Genomic DNA, 26,839 nt, shown 5'->3' with positions numbered 1-26,839 from the left:
AAATTTTTTTTTAACGTTGCACTAATTACTATTTCATTGAAGTGTTAAGAAACATTAATAGTAATTTTTATCAGATAACAAATACGAGGTTAAAATTTTTTAGGTATTAATAAATATATTTTAGTAAATTTTTAATACAAAGTTAGGTACAAATAACTTTTTATTTATGGTAAATCTATTCTACATTATTAGCGTGATATACAATGGTTTCTCTATATTTATAAAAATATTCTGCAATAAACTGCTACTTTTTTGTCAATTCATAAAACTTTTATTTCCGTTGAGTTTATGTTACCAGCTATATAAAGCTAAAGTAATAATAGTGGTGTAAATCAATCATAAACTGCAAAAATTAACCTACAAAACGTAACTCCGTACTTGTAAAGTCAGTTCATCTAAATAATGAATTTTCTGAAGGTATACTTGCGTAACATTGCATTGTTCGTTTCATGGACGCACTTTCGCAATCCACGTTCGATCTCCCTCTTGTTTCGAACAGGGATGGTTAGTCACTTCTTTAGAAAGATGATGTACATAAATTTTTTAATTATTCGTTTAAAAAACAAAACTGGTTAGCCATGGCAGTTTGAGTTAATATCAATTTTGTGTTACAGTCTCACTTGGCTTAAAACTTAAAAATACAGTCACATACAATTATATCAGGTCAGGATGTATTTATAATTGCAATATTGATTATCGCCTTGAAACGCGAGTTTAAACGTACATTTAAGTATTGTTTTCGTTAATTGAAACGTAAAATACCAATTTTTTGTTGTAGTAAATTCGTAACTATCTGCTCGACTATCTGCATGTACCGTGTGCTATATACTGCCTCTGCTGCTTGTTTACGCACGAGTAAAATCGTACACGACGATCATCTTACCTGTTGGCAACCCAACCACCTAGTGGTGGTGATTTGCGGTGAGAGATTCATATGACAGCGTCCAGTTGATTTCCTGAAACGCATTTCATACTACATCTTTCAACCCTTTTTCTTCTGCATTTTTTAAATATTGCCACTTACATGATTGATTAATATACTTTCGTACACAAAAAAGAATTATTGTACGAAACATCTTTCATACGTAAGAATTAGAACGGTCATAGAATCAAACATATTTTTACAATGATTAAACTGCAGTCGTTTTAATTCAGACAAAATACTTGACATATAATTTAAAAGGTACTAAAATTACAAATTAAACAATTACAGATTCTGGGTAGTAAGAAAGTTGAAATACACTATTTCGCATCAACAATTTCACTTGCATATATATGTATCTAGACATTTACATTGTAATTAGTACAAACACAATTGGTCTGAAAATTCGAGTTCCCATAACAACTGAGAAAAGTCAAAGAAAGAAAAAAAAATCTTATTTCCCACAAATAAAACGAATCTTCATAGTTTCAAAGGCCACAGCAAGGATACCTTTAATCACACGCACCAGAAAGACTCATGACTCCAAGCAGCCATTAAAATGAAAAAAAAAATAAATAAATAAAAAAAAAATATCGTGAATGTAACGTGAAGCGACACATCATTTCGCAATACTACTTTTTCTTATTCTCAGATTTCGTACTCCATAAACGGTCCACGGCAGCTGTTCGCGCTTCAAAATTCACGCGACCCACGCCTGCGATCTCTCTTCCGTTCATTTTTCATCTCAAACGACGTATCGATTCATGGCCCTGTCTCGCATACATATATTCGCGTATTTATGTACCCACACCAGAACAGAGAAAGAGAAAAGATGCAACCTACTCAATTACGTCTGCGTATTTTTATTTCGTCGTCGTTACTCTCGGTATCTATACTCCATTAAAAGTGTGTGTGTGTGTGTGTGTGTGTGTGTGTGTGTGTGTGTGTGTGTGTGTGTGTGTACATGTTTTCGCATTATATATGCCACAAGGGCGTACGCGCCACGCACTCCCACTCGATCGTGCGGTCTCTTTTTTTTACCTGACACTGCTGCCGTGCTGGCCACTGTGTGCATGTCTCGAGTGTTGTTTTTCTCTATTCCTTCGAGAGCTGCCTGTCGCAGTCGTAGACGCGATCTCGGTGAGAAAACCTTCATTCACTGGTCGGCGCGTTGGTTTTGGAATTTGATACCACACGTGTTCCGAAAAACAGTTATTGCACTCCATTTCTAGTAGGTATATACACTCGTTTGGAGAGAATACGTGTGTTATTCTGTTGTTAGGGTACGATGTGCGTGGGAGCAGAACGTGCCATTGAGGCATTTACTCACCGAACTTGATTCTCACTCGTTGCTTTTTTCGAGAGAGTGAGTATAAGTGTAGGTATATGGAATCCTGGTGCACTGCTCTTTAAAATAAAAGAAACAAAGCTCCTTGTGTCATTAGGACCTCGATTAGGACTGTATTCTAGATCAGGCTGGTGTGTGACATGAAAATGTACAAAGTCGAGATTTTTTTACCAAGTGTAAGTATGGCATGTATCTAGATTCACAATTCAACAATTTAGTGAATAGTTATAATCAATTGTCTATTGGTGGATTTTCACTTTTTTAATTTAAAAAGCTCTCAGTGCTTGTAGTGACATTAAATGTTTTGTTGAAGTATCCAGCATACGTTTTTACACACTCGCCCAATGTAATGTATAAAAATTTATAACTTACTCCTATGTGTTTTTTTTAATGGATGTATGCTTGAAATACTTTGTGTTAAGGAGGACGCACTAGAAATATATTATTAAGGAGTGATTTCATTGATGTTATAATTATATTTTCATTTCAGACTATTATCAAGCTAACGGTTAGTTTTCTATATCCCAAAGATACCACTTTTATTTTAGTTACAGTTTTAAAACAATGGTATTTTTAGTAACCACAAAAAACATGGCTTTCCATATGAAAGATTCAAGCTACGTTTATTACGTATGGTTAAAAAACATTTGTCATTCGCTCTAGGTATAAAAAAAGAGCATAGTTTTAAAACTGCGTAACATTACAACAACGTAACAATAACATAAAATACGCAAACAATGCATATAATTATGTAGACATGATATTAATGTTGCCATTGCTCAGATTCTAGTGTAAAGAGAGGGAAAAAAAGGAAAAATTAAGGGAGAGGGAATCCCGAACGTTAATTCGCTTTTGGCGACAGTGGGAACAAGAAAAAAAAGAGAAAGAGCTGACGAGTCAGTGGAAAGGATTAAAAGATAAAAAAGAAAGAAAGAGGTGAAGGGGATAGGCTCGCGCGGTTCAAATGTCAAGAGGGTTTTATTTGGCGTTTAAATATAGAAACTTGGGAGTTCACCGGGTGTCACTTACCTCGCGCTACACCACCACGGCTCTCTGTTTCTATCTCCAGAGTGCATGAGGGACCGACCACAGGGAAATGCTACTCGCACATATCTCGCATCCGCCAAGTTCGGGAAACGCGTCCCTCCACAGCCAAGTCCGCGAAGGAAGTTCTTCTTTGCACTTCTACTGTTTCGCTCGCTTTCTCCAAAACACCGTAGCGTCTCGTTATTTTACACCTGTTCGCTTTGAACCTGTCTTACCTTCTTCACCCTTTCTTTACTCGCAAAAGTCCAAACGTGACGAAACGCCATTTAGATTGTGGGAATGGCCACCATACACCAGTTGGGAACGCAACGGGGCTATTTTTGGGACCCAGAGTATAAAGATGATTCTCGTGAAGAAACATTTCTATATCTAGTGCATCATCGTAACAAGTACCAAATGATAAAAACACACAATTCACGCTACTAAGATCGTCGATAATCATTACAAGGTATACACGCGCAAATTTTCAATCAAGATTCTCGGTAACTTGTAAATCAAGTACCCCCCCCCCCCCCCGTAATCGGATGAAATTAGAAAAAGCATCGTTGCGCGGAATTGAGTTGTTTTTACGTTATGGGATTGCACGCCGTTTATATAATAACGCGTTGCGTTGTTGGGATTCTCGAGATTGCTCGTACACCCATGAAGTTCTACTCGATAAATAAACAAAAGTACATGTTGCATACACTCGGATGCTATGGTGATAATAACCGTAAATTACAGTGCCCAATGGTTCAGTGTTTCTTGCAGCTCGAAAAATAAAAAGTAAATTTATTCAAAAACGCAGCATAGCATATGGTGCGTTAATTTTTTTCATTTTCTTCCGAGAACTACGCGCACAATGTGTATGCTCACATAGTATGATAAAAGGAGCATGTGTAAGGTATAAGAGCGCGTTCGTAGCGCGAGTCAGTGTCCAGCGGAGGGTTTTGAAGCAATAACGGTACGTCAGCGAGCAAAGGAACGCACTCGCTCGCGCATATATTGTACAACGTAAAGTACACGGTCCCTCTCTTCCTCTCTCTTTTCTCCTCCGCGGATGAGTGTACCTGCAGGTGTCGATATACGCTATATGCGCCGTGGAGGTTCTCGATGCTTCCACCGAGTAGGTATCCATACGCTACAATAATAATGACAAAGTGACTACTGTTATACATATGTATCAATGAGTCTTTGGGCACATGTTGCCGCTTGAATTTTTTTTCTTTTTTTTCATCCTCATTCTCGGGCGCGTTTTACCATTGACGTGCCGTTTGCGTTTCAACGACGGGATATGTCAAGATTTATGTAGCGATTTGCTAAAGCCGTCGACGCTTGATGATCGGCGAAGATGAGGGTGATTGATTTCACGCTGTCGAGCCTGACGTGGTTGCGTAATGGGAGCAATTTCCAAGCGTGCATGAATTGCGTTACGCACACACGTCTAGCAATGATGCTCGTACAAACATGCGAGGAGGAAGGAATTTAGGTGTGTTTGAGTATAAGTAACAGCCATGCAACATTTGTTTTACATTGTGAACTGAACCACGATTTAAACATTTGTTTCTCTAAAAATTTGACACGAAGCCTTTGACTGACTTGATATTATCAATTGAACTACTATAATAACTTGATAAATAATTAACTAAAAATGCAAGCTACGTTTTACCGTCAAGTTGGTTGCTTGTAAGAACAGCAGCTATACCAAACTATTCTTAATCATTATTCATGAAAATTTCTTCCATGCGGAATAAATAATTTACAAGCACAAAAAATGCGTTCACTCAGTACGAGCACGTTACTTTTGCTTACCCGTGCAAAATCAATAGTATTTACACACAATGGGCGGAATCTTAAAGACTCATTGGACTTGCGCGATCTCGACTCTCGACAAAGAATAACTATACCGTAAACCAATTCAGCCCACCAAATTCCAATAGTCAGTAACGCACAACGCGATCGTCGCGTTAATTACTCCCTCCGATATAGTAACCAAACTCACCTAAATAATAACCTTTTGCGTGCATCCAGCAACCATACTTACACAGTTATCGACGAGAGTAGAAAAAACTACACTTATGGATGCCCACGCCATCGCCGCGAGCAGCAATATCAATGACAGCTGGTTCTCGCTAAATAACCCCCCCCCTCCCCCACACAGACACATGTGTACGTAATACACCCAACAACTAAACCGCATGGAAAGCCGAAGCCGAGAAAGGCCGCGGCAAGTGCAGCGATCATCGGTATGCGCGTACCGATTTCTCTCTCTCTCTCTCTCTTTCTATCTCTCTGCCGCAACAACTGCTGTTGTCGGTGTCTTCCTTATCCGAACCGCTCATCGTAACGACCGAGTACATATTGCATACGTGTGTACCAACACGCGCTCACGGTACATGTGGTGCAGCGGACCGGCTCAATTACCGCATTGCGCGCCGATTGGGAATCCGGTTTTAAAATTGTACACGTAACACTTGCGGCCCAACGGCAACGTATCGCTAATATATATTTATACTTACCACCGACTTGCCGCATATATTATGGGCTCTACACTAGTAGCGCTACTAAAGTTCTCCTTATTTTTTTCTAACGCCCCGATCTATTTTTTTTCTCTCTCCACTGCACCCCGTAGGGAATAGAGACACGCGCACTCGTCGATGTTGCTCGGGGTTTGTTTGGCAAATCCGTGCGTGAGCTGAAAAATTTATAAGAACCTTCTTTTGAGCGGATTACGTGTACCTATACCTTGCGTATACCGGTCGTTGCGAGCATTTGCGAAAGCACCGGTAATTAACGCGAGTTTTACAGCATATACTGTTTGGTTGATGTTGTAACTATATACGTACAGGTACACTTTTTTTCTCTCTCTCTCTGATAAAGTTAGTTCACGTGGACGTCGACAGTGTGTTATTTTAAACAATCGGTAAGAGTTCATCTTATTTTTCAATGGAGCATTTGCCCAATTGTTTTCGTGTTGGTTGAAACAATCGAGAACAATTACACGTATGTATGCCAAAGCCAATTTCGACACGTTGCGGTTTGAATTTATGGACTTTTAAAAATTAACGAGGTAATTTTTACAGGCAGTATAATTAAGTGGTACCCATTTAATTAAAACCGTTTCAATTGCTCCGATGTACACGACTTTTCGATACTTAATAAATTGGCTGGAGATCTCGGTAGCGATAACTCGATGGGAGAAAAAAAAGGTAAAATGAATGCCTGAGAGAGTTAAAGTTTTTCAATAATTTTGCTGCCCGCTTAACGGGAGAACGGACGAGTAGTCGGCCAAATTTATTCCCGACGAGAACCGGTTGCACTTGACTCTTCCTTCTCGATTTCTGAATTTACGGTTGAAAGTACTTGGACGTTATCGCCTGGTATACACTTCAGAGACAACAGTTATATCAATTGTGAAAAAACGGTGTTCCCTGTGGGACAATTCAAATTCATCAATTTACCTTCCACACGCCCAACGAGTCGGAAGCTGCAAAAAAAAATATCGATCAAATCCCACTCGCAATTGTTCGTCTCCTCTTTGGTTCTACCGCGCGTACATCATAAACATATACTTGAATAATCAACTCGACGGCCTCATTACGACGCCGTTAATTCAGCTCCGCGCTCTTATTATAATTGACCGGCTCTATGGCTCTCCTGCGCCAGTTCTCTCTTCCATATTATATATCTTTGGCTTCTATGCGGACGGGAATGCATAACAACTTTTCTTTTTTGTTGTTGTTCCATAGAAATCAGCACAAAAATATATTACTCACAAGGATGCACCACTTACATAGTGTACTTAATACCATATCTAACGAAGTCGGTCGGACGAGCTTACCCCGGGACGATGATTATCGCGATCGTCTTTCTCCCTGTCATCTTTGCGCTTAATACGGTGTAATCATGCATTGCGGCTATAGTGTTGCAAGAGGCGGGTAGAGAGAGATGCCGCAAAAGGAGAAACAGAATCGCGCCAGAGAAGGAGAAAAAGAGGAGCATTTTCTGCATTCCCAGACGGCGGGTTTTATTCTTTTCGCGCTTGATCCTTTCTTTCTTCTTCACTTTTGGCGATCCCGTAATCTCAGGGAGTGTGTATGCTTTACGAGTTTTCTCGGAGAGCACGCCACTTCTTTTCAAAGACTTCGTGAGGTTGTGTACTTTTTTTTTCTCTCTCTCTGTATAGTTTATTTTCTTTCTCGCGAGAGCTTTTAATGGTAGAGGTTTCCCTTTGTCCGGTTCGTTGCTTGAGCAATGTTGTTGTACGACAGAGTTAATCAACGCCTTGAGATCTCTTTTTCCTGATTTAGTGATCTGTTTTACGTATGTCTTAGAGATTTTTTGATCTTCAGCGCGAATAAAGAAACTCTTTTTATTAGACTTATCTGTTGTAAGTATAAAACTGCTCGAGAATAGTTCATTAAAATTCATCCGGTCGAGTTAGCAAAGGCGATTGGATCGAGAAATTTGTTGAAGATACAAACAAATGTTAGAGACATCACTTTGCATTGAATTTACAATTCCTAGTAGTCGAGATGTTCAGATAAAATTTAGTCTCTTGATGTGAAGCTTGATATGAAACTAACATTTTTGTCAACTTGTAGTTCTTACAAACAGTTGAATTTTGTCAAACATCGATGAATAGTGAAGAAAAATTATTTTTTTCTATAAAGATTAGATATGGTTACAGCTTAGTTTTCGCGACACGTAAATTGATGCGTCCTGAAATTCACACTTTTGATGTTAAGTTACAGGTACAAGGGTGTAGATGACATATAATGCCTGAAGTAAATCATAGAGACCTAGTTACGATCACACTCCTTGAAATTAGTTTATTAAGTTCTCATTTAAAAGTATATGTGTATACATAAAATGAAATTGTACCAGTTATGTGTATGCACTTTGACGATGATATACCCTCGTGGGGAGACATGAATATAAACTGACAATACACACCCCATACGCAAGTCCTGTAAACGTATGAACCATCCGCCCAAACCCACAAAACGGAAAACAACGTTTCCCCCCTGCTAAATCGGTATCTTCGAAAATAACCATATGTACACTTTCGGATTTCACCCAGATTTTTCGACTCCGAGTTTTTTTAAAAACCCTTTACCCTCGCGGGAGAAAGTATAGCGCGAGCGCCAAGCAACACAGCCGTAAATCGTGTAAAAACGAGGAGCGCAGCGCCTGCTTCCGGGCACATAACATGTCCTATTTTTGGACGCGACCGCCTGGAATTTCCGTGGCTGTCGTCCCTCCCTTTTCCTTACGATTGACGAAGACGCGCACACAGAGGAGGGCCATCGTCCTCTTGTACCTACACGAGTGCGCTGTACTTTTATGAGGTGCATCCGAGAGAAGAGCAAAAAGAATTGCTGTGATGACAGGAGGGGCTGTTGTTTTCCTCCCCTCGAGCGCAGTAATGTTGATGCTGGGTGTAAATAGGTGAGCGTTGTATTTATGACGTGTTGAAGGATTAGAGAGTCGGTAAAGGTTGTGTGCTGTACGAGACCTAGAAAAAAAAAAGAAAACCATCGTATAGCTTGAGAATTCAATGAAGTAGTATTCAAGTGTGTGAATTCGGTCGATGGACGATGTATAGAGATAATGATAATAAGGATGTGGAAAGATAAATAATTCGGGAACGTGGATGCGTGCAAAGAAACCAACCAATGGTACAAATAAAAAAAAGAAGTACCTATAAAAAATTTCTCACGGGAAAAAAGGGAGCAATCTTGGTGTGTATTCACATACGTACCCCTTACGGCACGGCCGATCGAATGTAGACAAAAACAAAACAATCAACACTAGAGAAGGTACAATATTACAATAAAAGAGACAGTAATGACTCATCTCTATAGTGTAATATGATGTATACGGTGTCCCTCTTTTTCTCTTGTACATCTCGAGAGAACAAGATAGCACTGCACACGTGTGGTAAAATGATAGTACTTATAGTGAATAGGTATAAAGAAAGTAGAGAGAGAGCGCGAAAAATGCCTAACGGATTAGCAGCTCGTAACCACCACACAACACACACACTATGCGGGGTCATCAACATTGCGGCGTCTCTTACTCTGTAGTCTGTACAGCGGCGGTACATGGTAACCCACACATGAGAGTGTACATAGGTTCGTGCATATACATTGTACAAATGCACGCCTGCTGTTGCTATAGCTTCTTTTGGCAGGTTAAAAGCTCCGTCAACCCGCACGTATAATGTATCAGAGACACGTATGTCGGAACATTTGCGCCAATCGAGATTTCACATGGTTGTATAGTAAATCCACGTATATCTGGCGCAACGCTCATCAGAAAAAATTCTCGTAGAGCTCGAGTAACTTTTGACCAACAGGAAGAAAGAAAATCAAAGCAATGTACACTCTTATCACCGATTTCCGAAACAAGTTTCAAAATCTTTTGTATCATATACACCAGAGATCGGTATGTCAAAAGTAACCTGCGTTCTCGTATGTATACAAGAGAAGGGGAGGGGGGACGATGATGATGATGATGATAGGCACCGGCTCGCTTGGCGGTTAAATATACACGTGTGCGCGCTCGCGCGTTCCCAAAATACGTGGCGTGCGTGCACCGCCGACGAGACCCAACAGCAGAGCGGTAGGTACGCTACCTCGTCTTCGACGCCGAGAAATCGGTCGAGCCAAGAGAGTCTCGAAGTTTATGCTGCTGAGGTACCTTCAGTGTCTGGTGTACTCGCCACTGCCGCGGGCACGGATATATTATTTCGAGGGGCCGCGCACCGTGCGATTTTCTCCCGACTGTACTTACCGATTGCAGCGGTTTGTGTGCGTATCGTCTCAGTGCGGGGCTGTGATTTATCTTTTTTCCCTACTCTATCTGTCCCCAAAGGGGTTCTGGTGTGTCCTAGAGGACGAATCGACGCACTTTTTGCGCCATCGTGAAAATTGGTGTTTCCCGCAATCTGCACTTAGTGGTTGGACGTAAATTTAGATCGGTGGCGATCGAAAAGGCAGAGCGGTGTTTTGCATTTTTCCTCGAAACGCGACTCTTGTAAATATGGTCGTGTACTTCCTGCCTCGTTAATATTCGCTGAGATTCGCGAACTATACAGACTCTATATTGCTTTTCATCTGCAATGTTGATTTTCAAGTGAAAAAATCGCGACCGATCCGCAACCGATCTTTACGTATACATAACCCAAGGGAAATTAAGACTCGTCTATTTTTGACTCCCAATAAAACGCAACATCCAAATCTCACGTGAAAAGAAAAAGAGAAAATTATTTTTATCATCAACACACGTAATTTCCTCCAATTAACCCCAAAGAGACAAACAATGTGCAAATGCAAGTCGGCAGCAGCAGTAGTCCACTGACCTCCTCCCGATATAACGCGACGCGGGTCGTGTGTCTCTAAAAATAACAATACTGGAAATAATCGTAAAATCCGACCGTTCCATGCACACACACGCGTATACAAGAGATTCAGATCGTTACTTTTAATTATAGAATAAGCATCGAGAGAGAGAGAGAGCGTGAGTCTTTATCGCCGGCACGCGCGCCCGATCATCCGCCCACCCACTTATCGTCTTTCGTCGGCCGCAGTACCACTGCAGACATCGGCGAGAAACAAAAAGAGCCCCGAGAGTAGTCACCCTTGGCCCTTTGGTTCGCACGTTGCAGTCGTGAACTCTCATCGACAGGTCTCGGGCTCGGAAAAGTATAAAAGAAAAGCCTGCGCTTCTCTATGTAGCTTGGCTCGTCCGACCGATCGCGCATCACGTTACAATCGCGTGAGCATCTCTTTCTCGTATAGTTGTACATTTTTACCGATCATACATAATTGACGGTATGCCGTTGAAAATCGAGAGTGGCAGCTACGACGTGAACAGGAGGAACAAACGGCCAGACGGTGGTGGCGGCGCGCCCAGCAAAAAGCTCTCCAGGTTCTCGGTCTGGAAGCTACACTGGCGCCGCAGGTATACGACAGATCACATAATTACTCACCATTGCTTGTCTTTACGCGTGTGATGTGTTGTTTTTTTCTTCTTCTCCCACTACTTTTGAAAAAATACTCGCTGTTGTTGCGCGCGTTGTCTCTTTCTTACATGTATGCGTGTGTTTTGTTTTGGCTCCGATCTAAGTAACACGCATGCGATCGGCTGTACAAGAAAGGTAGAAAGAGAATGACGACTGGCAGTGGCAGCACGCCATTGAAGCTTGAGGGATCGTGCAGTTTTTTTTCTGGCACGAGTGTGACTCCGCAGCTTTTTAGAGTGTGTTCAGGGTTGCAGCGTCGCCATGTGCCGCGACAGTGCTTTCGAGTTGATCGTCATGGTTTTGGTAAAGCTCAGTGGAATCGAGCTTCGCGTCGTTTTCAGGAAAAAGTGAGTGCACCTCTCCTAGAGGGGTAATTGTGGGATTGTTGGGAGTTTTTGCCGATCGCGAGGCTTGTGATCGCTAAAAACAATTCCACTCCGCGATCAAAGTAGAACGCGAGGAGCCACGATCTTTTTTTTCCCTCGCAGCGGTACTCGATCTGAATACGTGAATATTCAATCGGCCTCATTGAAACACCCACTTTTTAAATCGGTATTATGGCTGGGAAATCGTCGAGCGAAATACGACCTTTTTTTTATTGTGTCTCACGTTTCATCGTAGTGATTTTGTTCCAATAACTTTTCTCCAAAGTGTGGGTACTTTATTTTTTTAATTCATTCGAAAAAAAAAAAAAAAAAAATCATTAGGCTCCCAAGTGGATGAGCACGCGTTTATATGATAAAGCTCGGGTTTCTTTCCATACGAGCCACATTGTAAACTCTTTGATTAAAGAGAGAACTCATTTTTAGTAACTCGCCCTCAACTCAACAAAAAAAGATCCCATGCAAAAAAAACTATACATCGAAAAGATAATAAGATTCTCCGCTCCCACGACTCGCAGCAAAAGCATCAAGAAAATCGGATAAAAAAAAATTCCCCTAAAGGTAGAGATATCATTCTCCATCTGTATATCCCCAACATTGCACGCAGTACTATTTTTAAGCTAACTCCTCTTCACACGCACGTGTGTATGTACATACACCCGCATTTATATATATTTTATTTATCTACACGTACGACGCACACACGTATTATATGCATACCCACCAGCACGCTACTATAATATATAAGCAAACAAGCGCGAGCGCACTTAATTAATTTATTGTATGGATTCCGATGTATGCAATGTATATACATATATTCCTCTAGCTGTACATTGTGTGTAACATTTTTAGCATTGTACTTTTTCTTTTTTTTTTCTTTTTTTTTTTTTTTTTTTTTACATAGCAATAATAACAATACCACTCGAAAATAATAATGTGCACATTATTATTATTATTATTATTATTATTATTATTATTACTATTATTTATACGCTGTATGCGCTACGCTATACCTCGCATAATAGTATACGTACAAAATTTATGCGTACATGCAACAAATAAAGTGTAACGTGATTGAATATAAAAAGGCACGTGATTTTTGTTGTTGTTAACAATTAACAATTTTAACGATGTCAACGAAGAGAAGAGAGGTGACAAACGCTCAGGAAAAAACCGCGTAACGAGACTTGTTATCATCGTGTATACTTTAGATCAATGAATATGAATGTTATGTAATAATATGTATTTGTGAAATACCATGTTCTTATGGTTTTTGACGCGTAAGTGCATCGCTTATCTCTTCATTAAACTTCTAACAATTGACAAGTAATTAATATTCACTCTAAAAATCAAGCTTTTGTGACCGCTCACTTGTAGTCTACTATATAGATTATCCGGTGAAAAAAACTGGGCTATGAGCAAGGCCAAATTTATAGAAAAAAAAAAAAAATCTGAATATCCCGATTCACACCCATTGTTGTTCTTTTTGAAATATACATGTATCGATTTTACGTGACATTGTAGTTTTGACGGACACTCGGTTTCGCGAACCATTCGTATGAATTTTTTCGGCGAGGTATTCAGTCTGACAACTGATCCACCCCAAACACGATAATCTCCAGTATTATATTCACCTACAAAGTAAACTCTTTTTGTTAACATTCATGAAATATTTTTTTCGGCAAATTCGTTTGTACATTGCTACTTGATGAAACGTGTATTTTAAAGGCATTTTTAATATCACGGTGATACGAATAATCACAGATGGTCGCGGATGGTCGGATTGTTTTCAGTATACTTAATGACCAAAAGGCAATGATTTTTTCCTGGGTGTTTCAAGTACTGAAAGGTAGAGAAAACCTCGAACTCCCCGCGTGCATCATATATACAGAACAACCGCTGCATGCCAGTAAGCGAGTAGCAAAACGTAAAAACATGAAAACGAAAAGGATCGAAGCAAAAACAACAACAAAACCCGTCTTATCTGGACACACAGTGCGCACGAGGATCGCGGGAGCTCGGAGGAGCGACGCGCGGCCGCGAGGCCCAACAGCGTTAGCACCACCGGGGCAGCGGCCGACTCCAGCGTAGGCAGGCGCGAGGTCGCGGGCCTCCTCAATCGGCCCGACAGCCCTGGCGCTTCCCTGCCCCGCACCAGCCGGCGCTCCAGGCCGCACTCACTGGCCGTCCAGCCGCTCAACTACCAGCGCCTCGACCCGGACCAGCAGCTCCTTTGCGAGCACCAGCGCCAGGTCTTAGCGTCCGATAGGGTGCCGCCACCGCCACCGAGGGTTAATATCGTCGTGGCCCCGGGCTCGGGCAAGAGAGGGCCGGATCCTGGCGGCAAGCATCCAAGCATGACCAGTCAAGAGAGCATCGGCAGCTGCAGCCTCGACGTCGAGAAATCCGCCTCCGACCGATCAGGTTGGCAGATTTTCTCTCTCTATTCAACCCTCCGCCCTAGAAGCAACGCACCCCTTTTTTTCGGGTCTCCGCCACGCACGTCCTTCATTTTTTATCACTACATCCTTGATTTTTTGCGTTTATCACGTGTCCAAACTCCACACGTTCTGGTATTACAATCAACATACATGCGATTAGTTGTTTTTTTTTTTTTTTTTTTTTTTTTTTTTTTTTTTTTTTCATAACAACATGTTTGGTATTTTTATTTTCGGACATTTTTTATAAACAATTTATTGACACGTTTGACCCTTAAACATCCCTTTTCGTCGTTACTTTTTGATTACCGATTACTTTGAAACGATGATTTTTCAAGTATTATATCTGCGGGGATAAGAAAGATTAGGATTACTTGTCCATGTCTCAGAAAAGAGATCATTTCCGATAGGTATACTTGCTCCTTTAACTTTAAGAGAAAATACTCTGTAATTTTTAGTTGAGCCACTTTTAATTGATTTACATGCAGGTATGTTTGAAAATAAAAGTATATACGTATAGAGCCATCGATGGTCTCGTTGTACTGTTTGGCCATGAAAAAAATACCCAACAATCCCTATGCACAACCAAAAGATAATATAAAAGCCAACCCAAAGGTTGATTGACTCCGCAAGCTCGGCGAATGTTTGTTTTTGATTTAATACGCTTTGTACACATGATTTTCGTGTGGGAGAGTGGAAAACGCCGAGTCGGTGAGATGGAATTATAAATATACACGCTGTATACCCGAAAAAAAAAGAAAAAAAAAACGAGGATAAGGATCCTCTTCTTCCCCCATTCCAGCAGTGGTGTACACGTGCGACCATTGGTTGTGGAAAAATGCACACACAACACCGCATCACATCCAAAAGCTATTCTCGGCAATATCTCGCTCCTCTCTTTCATCTCCTCTTTCCCGTGTGTACCCACATCCCCTGTACTTGCAAAGCACGCGCATTTAACAAAGTCAGAGATACTTGATACACGCGGGAGATGCCGGACTGGTGAAAATATGTGTGTGTGTATATGTGCAAGCTCCTCCTCGCGTATAAGTACGCGCGGGCGCGCGTGATAAAACGGAACCAAAAGCAGGCGCCGATGAATCAGCAGCCCGATCGTCGAGTGCTTTCTCCCTTCTCCTCCCGAATTGCTGCATCGTCTTTGAGCGCGTGTGTAGTCAGTCGCTCGCACGATTCGCTCCACGCGACACGTCCTCTTGAGCAATGACATTGTCATCGCTGAGTCAGTATAATATATTAAAAAAAGGGACAACAGTGTGTACGGGAGGGGGATGATAATGTCTCGGTGTAATTGCTGCTGATGAGTTTTCGTGCATGGAATGAACGAAAAAAGTTGAGGGTGGCACGCGATTGTTGTTGATGGTCTATGCAGTAAAAAGGTGCTTGCCATGCCGCTGTCGCCTCATGTCCGCAGAGGCATTTCTTGAATTTTATTAGGCGGGGAAAATCAATACGAGAAAATTTTGCCTCACCGCGGAGACATCGTCGGGGCTGAGATGGTATGTTTTTCTTACGATACTCACTGTTTTTTTTTTTTTTTTTCCTATCAAGCTCTGTTATAAATTATTCGATTATTTTAAGTGGCTCGTAATGTCAATTACGCGTATACTTACGCGTGTAAATCGAATTTATATGTGTACATTTTTTTGCTACAAAATTCCGTAATAGTTGATTGTTGGTTAGGTCTAGCTGAACAGCCAAATCGATCTATATTATCAATTGTTTCAGCAGATCTATTAAATTGGCTATTTTTTTATGTCTCAAACAAAAAAAGGAAAACAATGCGAGGAGAGTGTTGTTGAAGGACCCAGAGGTACTATTTTACGAGCTCATTTTCAACATGACATTTTTTATATTAAAAAACACAAAGCTTAACACCCTTTCTTTTTATTGTGTGCCATTACTGGCCATTTACGTCCTCATACTTTCTCGCATCGTCTATATTTTGGAACTTGATCAGATTGATGAGTGAGTAAGTTGATCAGATTATTTTTTGAAAAATATTATCGACATTACTGTAACGTATGCCGTAAAAAAAAAAAAAGAAACTTACCACGAAAGATTGGCATTGAGCGTTGGTGCCATAAAACACGCTTACAATTGTACTAACCGGCCCAGTCAGTCAACTTGCAACAATAAACGGTAGTTAATAAAGATTTAAATCGCACCATTAAGGATGTAAAGTATACACCAGAGACTTTGCACCTCGCGTGCTTAATCTCCTTTCGTCTCGTTCAAACGCAAAAAAATTCTAAAATTAAGACGGCACACAAGTCAAGGGAGGGACGAAGAGTGAGTTAAATAGTCATTATATATACAAAGGGTGAGATATGGTGTGTATACATATGTATACGTACACATACGGAATGCCAGACGTACGCGCGTACAAAAGTTATTCTCGGATGCCCTTCTCTGGCGACATTTTTAAAAGCACGGGGACACTTATATTCCAAAGCCGTGGAGAAATTTACCCTCTCCTTCCTGCCCCTTGTTGTTTTTTCTCTTTTATCGCTTGTTCCGTCTTTGGAGCCGAAAAACATCTAAAATAAAAATAACAACGCGTACGCATACTGAGGATAACCCCACCTTTCTGTACTGTTGTTTATTTATTTATTTATTTTTTTTTTTTTTGCCTTTTTCTCATAAGTTTGTCTTATTCTCGTGTTCTGGGAGTCCATATAGATGTAGGAGCAACCCCAGATATACAAGTGCGAGATCGAGTTTTATGTTTTTCTGAAGTAGTGTAGTTAATACGGTCCCAATTGGCCACGATAGATAGGATATCTTTTTTTTCGAGTGTGCAAGTGAATGAGGCATCCATAAATTGCCAGAAAACTGATCAAAAAGGAACTTGAACCTGATAACTGCATAGTATTCAATTAATCTTTGTATCACCAATTGAACGCATTCAAATGTTTTTCATCGCTCAAGTAAAAATTTGATGAAAATAATAAAAATTAAAATGCTAAAAACGCTCAAAAGGAGTCTTGAGATTTTCTGAATGCTCATACTGTTCTCATAGTTTCGGGAAACGAGAAGACGATTGCATTAATTATTTTTTTTTTCAGCCATCATCTGTTTACCATCACGCGAGTACAAAGAGATGGTACAATATGGTTTGCATGCGTATATATACCCAAAGGGGATAAGGAGGAAGAAAGAGAAATCGCGATGGATCTTTCGATGATTTCGCGGTGATGTGGCGCACAGCTTTTCGTTAGGGAATCCTGCTGTTGGTTGTTAGTATATATACGTAGTATATACGTACAATCCATACACATACACTGGGCCTTTTTAGTAGTTCAGGTATAGAAAGCGACAGCGGAAAGCGCACGGCGGTGCTGCTCCTTTCGTAACTGTGGTCTAGGTCTTTGTGTTTGTTGATAGTAATCGAGTAAGTAATTGCTGCTTTTCTTCTTCCTCCCCCCCCTATTTTTTTTCTTACTCAAACTAGAAAACTGTAATAGTAGTACATAAAGTATGTATCTATGAGTAAATATATTATAATGTATAGGTACACCTGTTTCAAATTGATTGGCCGCTCATTGTTTTCATTGTCGATTTTTTTAGAAAATGCCTCTCTTGTCACTCGAGTAATTTTTCTCAAGTTAAGCAGTTAGACGATTCAAAAAATTGACATTCACATGTAAAACAAATCATCAAAAAGTTACTATTGATAGCTACGCTTAACGAGGTGTCTCCAAATACGTCTCCAATCTCTATACAGTTTTATATACTCGATTGCTTACATTTCATGTATGTATAATATGCTTCCTGATGAGACACTCAACTGATGTGATGATCGTTTTTCCATTTTATTTAAACATGTTTTTTTTTTTTTTTTGTTTTTTTAAACATTGGTACAAAGTTCCTGTAAAACAAAAAGAAAGAATCAGTAAAAACTAGGTCACTCAAGCTCTTATTCTTATTCTTCTTCTTTCTTTTCGCCCCAACTCAGCAGTCTCTCCTTTTCCATTGATCGTGCAAAATGTCCCCGTTAAACGGTCGAAAAAATTAAAAAAAAAAAAAAAAAAAAAAAAAATCCTCAAAATTTCAGATGTAAACGCGGGCTCTCTGTCGGAGCGTACGCTGCACAGCCTGGCCCTGTCCGCGTGCAACGGCCACGACTCGAGCCTCGTCATAAGCGGCGCGGAGCCGGCGATCCGCGTCACCCAAGCCTGCGGCGAGCACCTCGCGAGCAATGGCCACGGCAGTGCCGTCGAGCCAACCGCCACAGAGCCCACGAGCGTCGCCGACAACGGTAGCACGGAGCAGCTGACGAGGATAGACGCTTGCACCGAGAGCTGTACGTCGTCGTCGAAGAAGCCGAGCTATTTGGGCCTCGCTTGCAGTATAAGCGGATACAGCGGCATCACGAGGTACGACAGCAAATTACGCGAGGGATTCCGCTCGAGGGACAGCAGTCCCGGTGCCAGGCTCATCATCAGGGACACCAGTCCGGCCGGTTTCAGGTGACTTTCAACGTTTTTTTTGTTTTTCCTTTGAGTTGATACATTTTTTTTTTTTTTTTTTTTTTTGGTACATCATGCAGTTGATGGTCTTTAAGTCGAAAAAGACACACTTACTCTTTGAAATGACGCTACGGATACTCAAACCTTTTGTTTTTTTACGCGTGACATTCCTAAAGGTTTTTTGTTTTTTTTTTTTCCACGCCTCTGTATGTAAGTATTTCGGTTCACGTTGCACGTCGAGCTCCCAGACCGATAACTCTAAATCGACCAAACTGCGCTAATCGTTTTTCTTTTATCATTAAAGAAAAATAACTTTTTTTCCTTCAGTTTATTTTTAGAAACCTTACCCACTCTTCGGTGTTGAACTACTTATCACGCGTAGAAAGAAAAAAAAAATAAAAAGCTCACGTCGCACTTGCAGTGTATGTTGTTTTTATTTTTTATCAAAAACATGTGGGTATTATACCATAACACTGGCGTACCAACATGGTTTTTTCTTCATCTCATTCACTTGTAACGATTATTCTTCTTGTCGTGATCTTGTCCATAAGTCTTTTTTTTCCATAAACACCTATGATTTTCCACTTGATGAAAATCAAAGTTTTTTCCCTTCCTAAACGATCCTTTAACGAGAAAACATTCCAACAGATCTCAAGACCCCAATCAGAGCCTGACCGCACAACCAAAGAGCCAGTCCATATCGCCCTTAGCGATGGATCGCCAGTGCAACGGTCTCGCCAATGGCGTGCGCGACGCCAAGTGCAGCAGCAAGTACCTAGACTCCAGGACCGCCAGTCCGTACTCCTCGGACGGCTACTCGGAGGTCGACCGGGGCATCGCTACCGGCAGGGACGAGTCCATTCTCGATCCCGTGCACACCAGCTCGCCCATCCGGAAGGTCGCCGGTGGAGCCGGCAACCCCGTAGCTGCGCGCATCGCCTCCTACAACCAGCAGAACAACTCATTTCTGTCGACCTCATCGCCAAAGTGCTTCAACGGTGAGCAAAGGTGTCCCCCCCCCCCCCCGACTGTTTTGAACGACATTCCACTTGATCACCCCAAAAAATTCAAGATAGATTACAAAAAAATGTTACACCAAATAGAATAAAAAAATAATAAAGATAATCTTCATAGATATGTGACCAAATCATTAGTAGGTATATGCGTATACGGACGGTGCTCGAGAATTTATAAACACTTGGCATGAGTATACATATGTACACACAAAACGCGATAACAGCCAAACAATACATCTGTCTCGCTCCGCGCCGACACTGGCGCCCCTTATCTCTCCGTCACCTCTCTCTCTCGGATAAACGTTAAACGTACAACACGATATTTACTTTCAGTTTCGCATACGTCGCACAACAGCTCGTCCGGCGTATTGAACGGCAGCTCCTCGCTGGACCAAGACGCCAGCCTCTGTATCCTGAACGCGAGCTCCGGCAGCGAAAAGTCCTTCATCCAGCAACGCGTCGAGCGCCTCTACGGACCAGGTGCTCTTGCCCAAGGGTTTTACAAGCGCGGCGGCTCGCCCCGAACCAACGGCAGCAAGCTCGCGGCTCTTAATGCCAGTTACGGCGTCGACAAGTCCATCATCGGTAACAATAATCATAATAACAACAACAACGACACGTCCGTTGTAGACGAGGCGACGTTGCGGGACGAAGAGGAGTCGCTCAGGAGCCTGCCTGTGCTCAGACACCTGCGCCCCGAGTTTCGGGCTCAGCTTCCCGTTGTCAGTCCGAGGAGGCCGACCGACGGCACCGAGCAGGTTGTCAAGCCTTTGAAGAGGTAAGTAATATTGTTCTTTTTGTTACTTCGCTCCTAAAAACGCATACGGCGTGTACATACCTACTCGTTTTTAAAAGCAACATCGATCTCGTGTGGTTACTATTTTATTTCGATTTCTCACTACTATACCGATCATTCACACTCATACTAGTTGTTTGCATACTCCAAACTTTTAGAATCTCGATTTCGTCTCAAAAGACCGATACCAAAGAAAATAAAGAAAACGCGGTAAAGCAGAAAAACGAGCCAGTTACGAACGGCACAAATATGTCACCCAGCATCGTGAATGACGCAAATCAACAGCAGCAGCCTGCTGTACCAGAAGTTGTGCATGCTACGAAGTCTGATGTGCTATCGCAAAACAATGGAAACGCTCGAAACGACATGCCAGAACGGAGTGAGGATCAAGAAAAGGATGGCCATTATTACGTGAATGTATGCTCAATTGAAAATATTTGGAATGGAAAAATCGTGATATAACTTGTGTCCTGACGAATTGTCTCAACTTTTTCAGTTACTCAACAGAGAAAAGAGTAGACTGTTGGCGATGTCACAGCAAGCACAAGACGAACTCGACAGTTGCACTGAACTCGGTATTTCAGAGGACGTTGCAGGCAAACTGAGGTCTGCCATTGGAAAAACTGGACTACTGACTGGACAGAGAATGCATCAGTTCGAGGGTCTATGTCAATTGAATATCGTTAGTAATTTTACTTTCATAAATCAAGGACGAAATTTGAATATTGTATGATTATTAGACAATTACTCTTTTGTAGAACAAAGTGCCTCACGAACAGTTTCCAACAACCAATGAAGATCTTGCTGGTTTTTGGGATATGGTCATGTTACAAGTTGATCAAATCGATGGCATGTACGCAGGTATTGAAGCCATGAGAAAATCAGGATGGCAAGAGGTAAGTCCAAATCATTAAATGACTTTCTGTTCAAAAAGAATTTGTAATAACTCAATTTCTTGTAACGAAAAACAGGTACCAGACAGGCCAGCAGTACCAGAGCTAAGATCAGTGCCTTCAACGCCACAGAATGGCACTTCCGCGAGACGACGTCAGACTCCGGCCTCGAAAGCAAAGTCAAGCATGGATACCGAGGCAGCACGCAAGGCGCGCGAAGCTCGAGAGCAGAATCGCCGTCAAATGCTCGAAGAGAGAAGACGCGCGATGCGTGCGAACGCCAGCAAATCTACGGACAATGCCATCGAAATTTTCGCTCCCGAAACGTAACAGCAATAGAAATTAACTCTACGCGGTAAAGATAGTTTTTTGGTCTTGGATGCATGTTGATTCAAAGCTTGTGGAGTTGTCGATTCGAGGTATCTGTAATGAAGTTATGTATTATTCTAAAAAATGCGATTTCTTCAGTTTACAGATTGGATAAGCGTGAGTGAATCAATGGTAATATTTAATGACGTTAAGCTTCGCAAAACATCGATTTGTGTGAGGCAGCAGAAAATCGAGCGTAAAATTTTTTTAAAGATTATAGGAACCTTTTTTTCAAGTAAATTTCGCCAACGATAGAAGAAAAATATTTTTCATAAATTTGTGGTGATTTTATTGTAACACTTGGTTTAATCAAACGTGCGTGTACGCGCTGCTAGATAAAATTTCTTTTTTATTAAAGCTGGCTATTTTACCACGTTGAAGTTGAAATAAAATCTTGTAGTATTATACGGAAGCTTGTAGTCGCTACAACTCACATAATACGTTCAGAGCTTGCAATGTGATCGTGCAAGCCCGATGTTCATGCTATCTTGCAATTACATGAAAGCGGATATTTCAATAAAGTAATAAACATAGAGCTCATGAGCGAGATTGTATCTTACAAGTCTCAGTTTTTTAATTTTAAAATTTTTTTATCAACAAAACTGGAAAGTTACACTGCTGGAACGCTATTTTTTTACGAGTCTCCACAGTTTGTTGTCATCAGCGCCATCTAGCGGACGATTATTTTCAAGAAATCTCATGCCTCCGAAACCCTATATTTCGCCTGATGTGATTGAGTACGTTCTATGTTTGTTATTGTTTTTTTAGTGATCGGCAGTGCGGGTGAAATTTTCTATACTTAACTAAAAATTTATAGTTTCTACAATATACAACAATTGCAATATAACCTCAATCTTAAGGATAAACATAGATTGTTTCTTCGTTAAACACATGCTTTTTCCTATCTTTGCTCCAGAAACTAGGTTATTTTTTACAATTAATTAATGTCTTATATTGGAAATTGATGTTTTTTTATCCATGTGTCATTTTTCTCCCTCTTTTTTACTTCAAACATGCTGAGGTGATTTTACACTTCCAAGATAGAATGAATATTGTACTCATTGAGTGGCATCTACAAGCTTCCATGACTAGCATACAATTTTTGTAAACTCACAAATATTGCATTATTTTCGACATTATGAATGAATGTGTAAATACAGAAAAAAAAAACAAGAAAAATGCGATAAACGCGACAAATCACACATAAAATAATACTCTGGTGCATTGTAATTGTAAATATTCATTCCATAGGCATTTGACAACTGCATTAGAGCTTGTTTTTGTTTTGAGGTTGTCCACTTGGGTGAATTCCTACTATTTTTTATTACGTTTTAAATGTAAAACTACCGACGTACATGTATGTAAAACACGCAATATCCATACCCACACGTACATTAGATATAGATACGACAAGGTTCTTACTTTTTTACTGTCAGTCATATGCGTAATTAAATTAATACTTTAATAATACTCAGCTGGTGATTGATATAATGCGTGAGGCACCTTTTATGGTGCCACCCCCGATTAAAGAGATAACGTATCATTTCTGACGGAAAAAAATGAAAATAAATCAGTTTTGTGTGTCTAAAATTGTTGAAAGTTACGGAACAATTTGGCCTTGAACTCTGTGCAAATGTGAAAATGAGTTGAAAATTGTATATATACAAATCACGAGTGTAATAGGCAATGTAGACCATATTTTTTCCCAACTAGTTTTCTGATTAGATTTTAACAAGTTTTTTTGACAATTAATCATTATCGTTTACATTTTATCCTTTTTACGGCTAATTGTTTTTTTTATTTTTTTTTATTTACTTTTATCAAGCAGTGCTTTTAATTAACGCTTGAATTTTATTTTTTTCTTTCGATGATTAACGAAATAACGAATCTGCGTACAACACGGTAGACTTACGTACAAAACAGATCTTGTTTATAAATTTAACGAGAGCCGAGGGAACGAGGCTTCATGGAGCCTTGAAAAATTTTTTTGATCGAGCAACTAGCTTGCTTCTTGTCTTTTTTTTTTCTTTCAACATACAATTGTATGATTATTCATTAAAAAAAAAAATCAAGTGAATATTAGATCTTGCCGAGGCACACATGGTCGCACGACGCGCGATAAATTATTTGTAAAAAAACACTGTATTGCATAATTTGTAATAAATTTTCGATCGGCATTAACCAAACCCTTCATTGTTATTTTTTACACTTTCATTACCTTGTCTTTTATCAAATTATTACCACAAATACTGAATGATGACATTTTTATATAATTATATTTATTGGGCATATAAAAATTTACGAAACAAAAAATTACTCAGTAAGTATTTAAGTAGATACACGTACAGTCCTCAAATACATTTCGATCACGTCTCGAGTATATGCAATGAGATTCTTACCAACTAGATGTACACTTTTATTATTGATAAATACAAAAATCCGTTGACAGATCGCCAAAGCACGAAAAAAATAGGTATTTTTAACGCGCACGTGGGTGGCACAGTACTAATATATACGCTGCGATACGCATCTCTGTGGATGGCACTTGGAATTCGTTCTAGGAATGGGCTGACTGGTTCTTCCCGTTGATAACGACTTAAGATAAAAGGCCTGCAGATTCGCCCTTTTTTTTTTTTTTTTTTTTTTTATAACAAATTTGTCTCAGACGAGACAAATGAGACTCTTGCCTTCGTTCACTTTGTCTTGAACTTTGTTACTTGCCGTCGACTTCTCGGCTTGGCCGCTGAGTATTGCACACACAAACGTCAGTAGGATACCGCAAACGGCACTGTAGAACGCCCAGCCTGAAATTTTTATCTTATTATATTGTTAATTAGGGACTCTTAGCAGCATCGCTTGATTGATGTGGTACAAGGTTTGAAGTTTAAAAAGCGTAGAGTAAAAAAGCTGCACGAAAGAGTTGGTGTAATTATGCGATTGAAAGATCGATCGGCAAAGGGAAAAAATAAAACCATAGTGTACGCACCCAAGGAGCAATCGGCAAGATAAAACGCATCTGCCTCTGCGCCGCATATTCTCTGGACTCTTTCGGCGCCCCATCCGGCGAGATACAATATCATCCCGAGTAAATAAATTACTCCTGAAACATGAAACAAACAAGCGATTCAGTATTCACATTTACTACAATCCACCCTTGTTGCATACAAAAAAAAAAAAATTTTATTTGCTTCAAGTTTTTATCGTTTTTGTTTTCAGTGAATATAATCTGTCAAGTTTACATATTTTGTCGACGTTTTCGCACCTTTTCAATGCAAAACGATATGAGATTCTAGAGTAAACGAGTAATTAATGAGACAGTAATTCAGTACTCATTCTCAACCCTGGTGCACGTAAAAACAAAATATAGGAGCGTAATTACACTTTCGTGTTTTTCAGAATTTGACATAATAATTAAGAAAAAAAAAAAAAAAAAAAAAATTACCAGCAACACCCTGAGCAAGCCCGGCGAGATTAAAAATACTCTTGCGACCGACGCTCTGAACGCAACAACCGAGCAGGGCGGCTACGATCGTGATGCCCATTACAGCGAGTCCAAGGTCCATGAAGACGAGCGCGGCTTTCCAACAGACCGGAAAAACCGACGGGTCTGTCGCGAAACCCTCGACGTTGAAATTGCCGCAGTGCTTGTGCCCGTACAGCCACGTACACCTGTTGTAGATGCCTACGGTAGGCGAGTAGTGCTCCGTGCCATTGTTTGCTGTAAAGTCAAAGGAGAAAATGGTGAATTTTTATGTGTATTTACACTATGTCTTTTTTTTTTTTTAATTTGCGATTATGATCAATTAAATCCTCACATATCGTTGTGCCTCTGAAGCAGTAGAATATTGAAGAGGAGCTTAACTAAATTACTAAATCAGCCATTCCAAATTATCCCTTATTAATATATCATTGCATTTATTTTATTTTATTTTATTTTTTTCGCGTAGATAGCTTGCTGATGCGCCTATACTAACGAAAAAATATTTGTGTAAAATAAATAAATGATATAAACAATCAGACTTTGGCACATTTATTTTAAAAAACTTAAAATTATTCTTTTTTTGAGTTATGATTTGCTTACAATTGAATGTATTGTTCGTATAAAAAAATTTTTTTTTTAATTACTGCTTACAACACAATGTTAAACAAAATTTTTTACAACATAAACAATACATTGAAATTGAGAGTTAAAAATTATTTGGAAAAAAAAACCAGCCAAAACATTTTAAAAAGTATTTATAATGTATCAGTTTAAATACTTCACAATAAGCTTGAGAATTTGAAATGTTTTGCACTCATCTGTTTTAAAAAATTAAAAAATTTAAATTACTGTATTGTGAATAGTAAATAAAATGGACTTCTATCCATCTTCGCAGTTTCCGATTGAGCATCGCAAAAATATATTTTTATAAAGCCAACCATATCCCACCGATGGTGTCGTACACCCATTTTTCAGAAGTAAATGGGTACATCTGCGTGAATGAATGAAAAAAAAAAAATAAATAAATAAAAATTAACTCATAGCTCACAGTTTACGTACCCGTATTGGTCCTTCTCGGCGGACCAACGAGCCATCGAGGCGTTATGACGGCCGACAGGACGGCCGTGAACGCCAGCAAGGACAGCAGCGTCCAGCAGAGGCTGCGACTCGTCACTATAACGTAGCACATCCTCGATTTGAGTATCAGTTATAGCTGCTCCTTCTTTTTTTTATCTCGTCCTGTTCCTCGCCTCCTTCTTTTAATTTTAGTTGACCAACATCCTTCAGCTTCCTCGCATATACACTTTCTCAGCAGGGCTTCACTGGCATCTCATGTTTATTTTTTTTTTTAATTTTATCTGAAAAATTTTCGTAGATTTTACATTTATTTGTATAAAAGGTACAGTACAGAATTTTAATCATTGTTTTGGTTTTATGGAATATAATGTATGTCTGATTAAAAACTGTTTTTGATCAATAGTAGGAGCTGTATGGCTGATTACTTGACAAATACTAAAAAAATTCATGGAGGTCAATTTTCAAGTAAAAGATACATCATATACTTGCCGCAAATAGCACAGACAACGTTAACTTTTTATTGTATATCCACACAGTTAGTTGCGGCTGGTTTATAATTGATTATATGGCT

The 26,839-nt window shown here is 40.0% G+C and overlaps 2 protein-coding genes across 2 annotated transcripts in view; one reads left to right on the top strand and one right to left on the bottom strand.

Moving 5' to 3' along the window:
* Nucleotides 1-22,889, top strand: part of LOC106641967 (uncharacterized) — a 42,784-nt gene extending 19,895 nt beyond the window's left edge. Inside the window, exons 6-15 of the mRNA XM_089591658.1 lie at nucleotides 13,705-13,744; nucleotides 13,811-13,978; nucleotides 14,033-14,132; nucleotides 18,222-18,636; nucleotides 19,285-19,634; nucleotides 19,986-20,430; nucleotides 20,607-20,865; nucleotides 20,945-21,130; nucleotides 21,207-21,348; nucleotides 21,439-22,889. Coding sequence (XP_089447784.1) covers nucleotides 13,705-13,744; nucleotides 13,811-13,978; nucleotides 14,033-14,132; nucleotides 18,222-18,636; nucleotides 19,285-19,634; nucleotides 19,986-20,430; nucleotides 20,607-20,865; nucleotides 20,945-21,130; nucleotides 21,207-21,348; nucleotides 21,439-21,671 — 2,338 coding nt within the window. The 3' untranslated portion in view covers nucleotides 21,672-22,889. The remainder of the gene's footprint in view (nucleotides 1-13,704; nucleotides 13,745-13,810; nucleotides 13,979-14,032; nucleotides 14,133-18,221; nucleotides 18,637-19,284; nucleotides 19,635-19,985; nucleotides 20,431-20,606; nucleotides 20,866-20,944; nucleotides 21,131-21,206; nucleotides 21,349-21,438) is intronic.
* A 1,228-nt stretch (nucleotides 22,890-24,117) lies between these two features.
* Nucleotides 24,118-26,540, bottom strand: LOC106641948 (LHFPL tetraspan subfamily member 2 protein). Its single transcript, XM_014356543.2, has 4 exons — nucleotides 26,251-26,540; nucleotides 25,153-25,428; nucleotides 24,697-24,810; nucleotides 24,118-24,514 (listed from the first exon to the last, which is right to left on the bottom strand). The coding sequence occupies exons 1-4, from the start codon at nucleotides 26,378-26,380 to the stop codon at nucleotides 24,372-24,374; spliced, it is 663 nt and encodes a 220-aa protein (XP_014212029.2). The 5' UTR covers nucleotides 26,381-26,540; the 3' UTR covers nucleotides 24,118-24,371.
* Nucleotides 26,541-26,839: the final 299 nt, after the last annotated feature.

This window comes from Copidosoma floridanum, unplaced genomic scaffold (assembly GCF_036245765.1).
Source record: "Copidosoma floridanum isolate Cflo_tuat_1 unplaced genomic scaffold, Cflo_Japanese_pri ptg000013l, whole genome shotgun sequence".
Taxonomy (NCBI): domain Eukaryota; kingdom Metazoa; phylum Arthropoda; class Insecta; order Hymenoptera; family Encyrtidae; genus Copidosoma; species Copidosoma floridanum.
The sequence above is the reverse complement of the archived record's forward strand: the minus strand, read 5'-3'. Positions and strand labels throughout refer to the sequence as shown.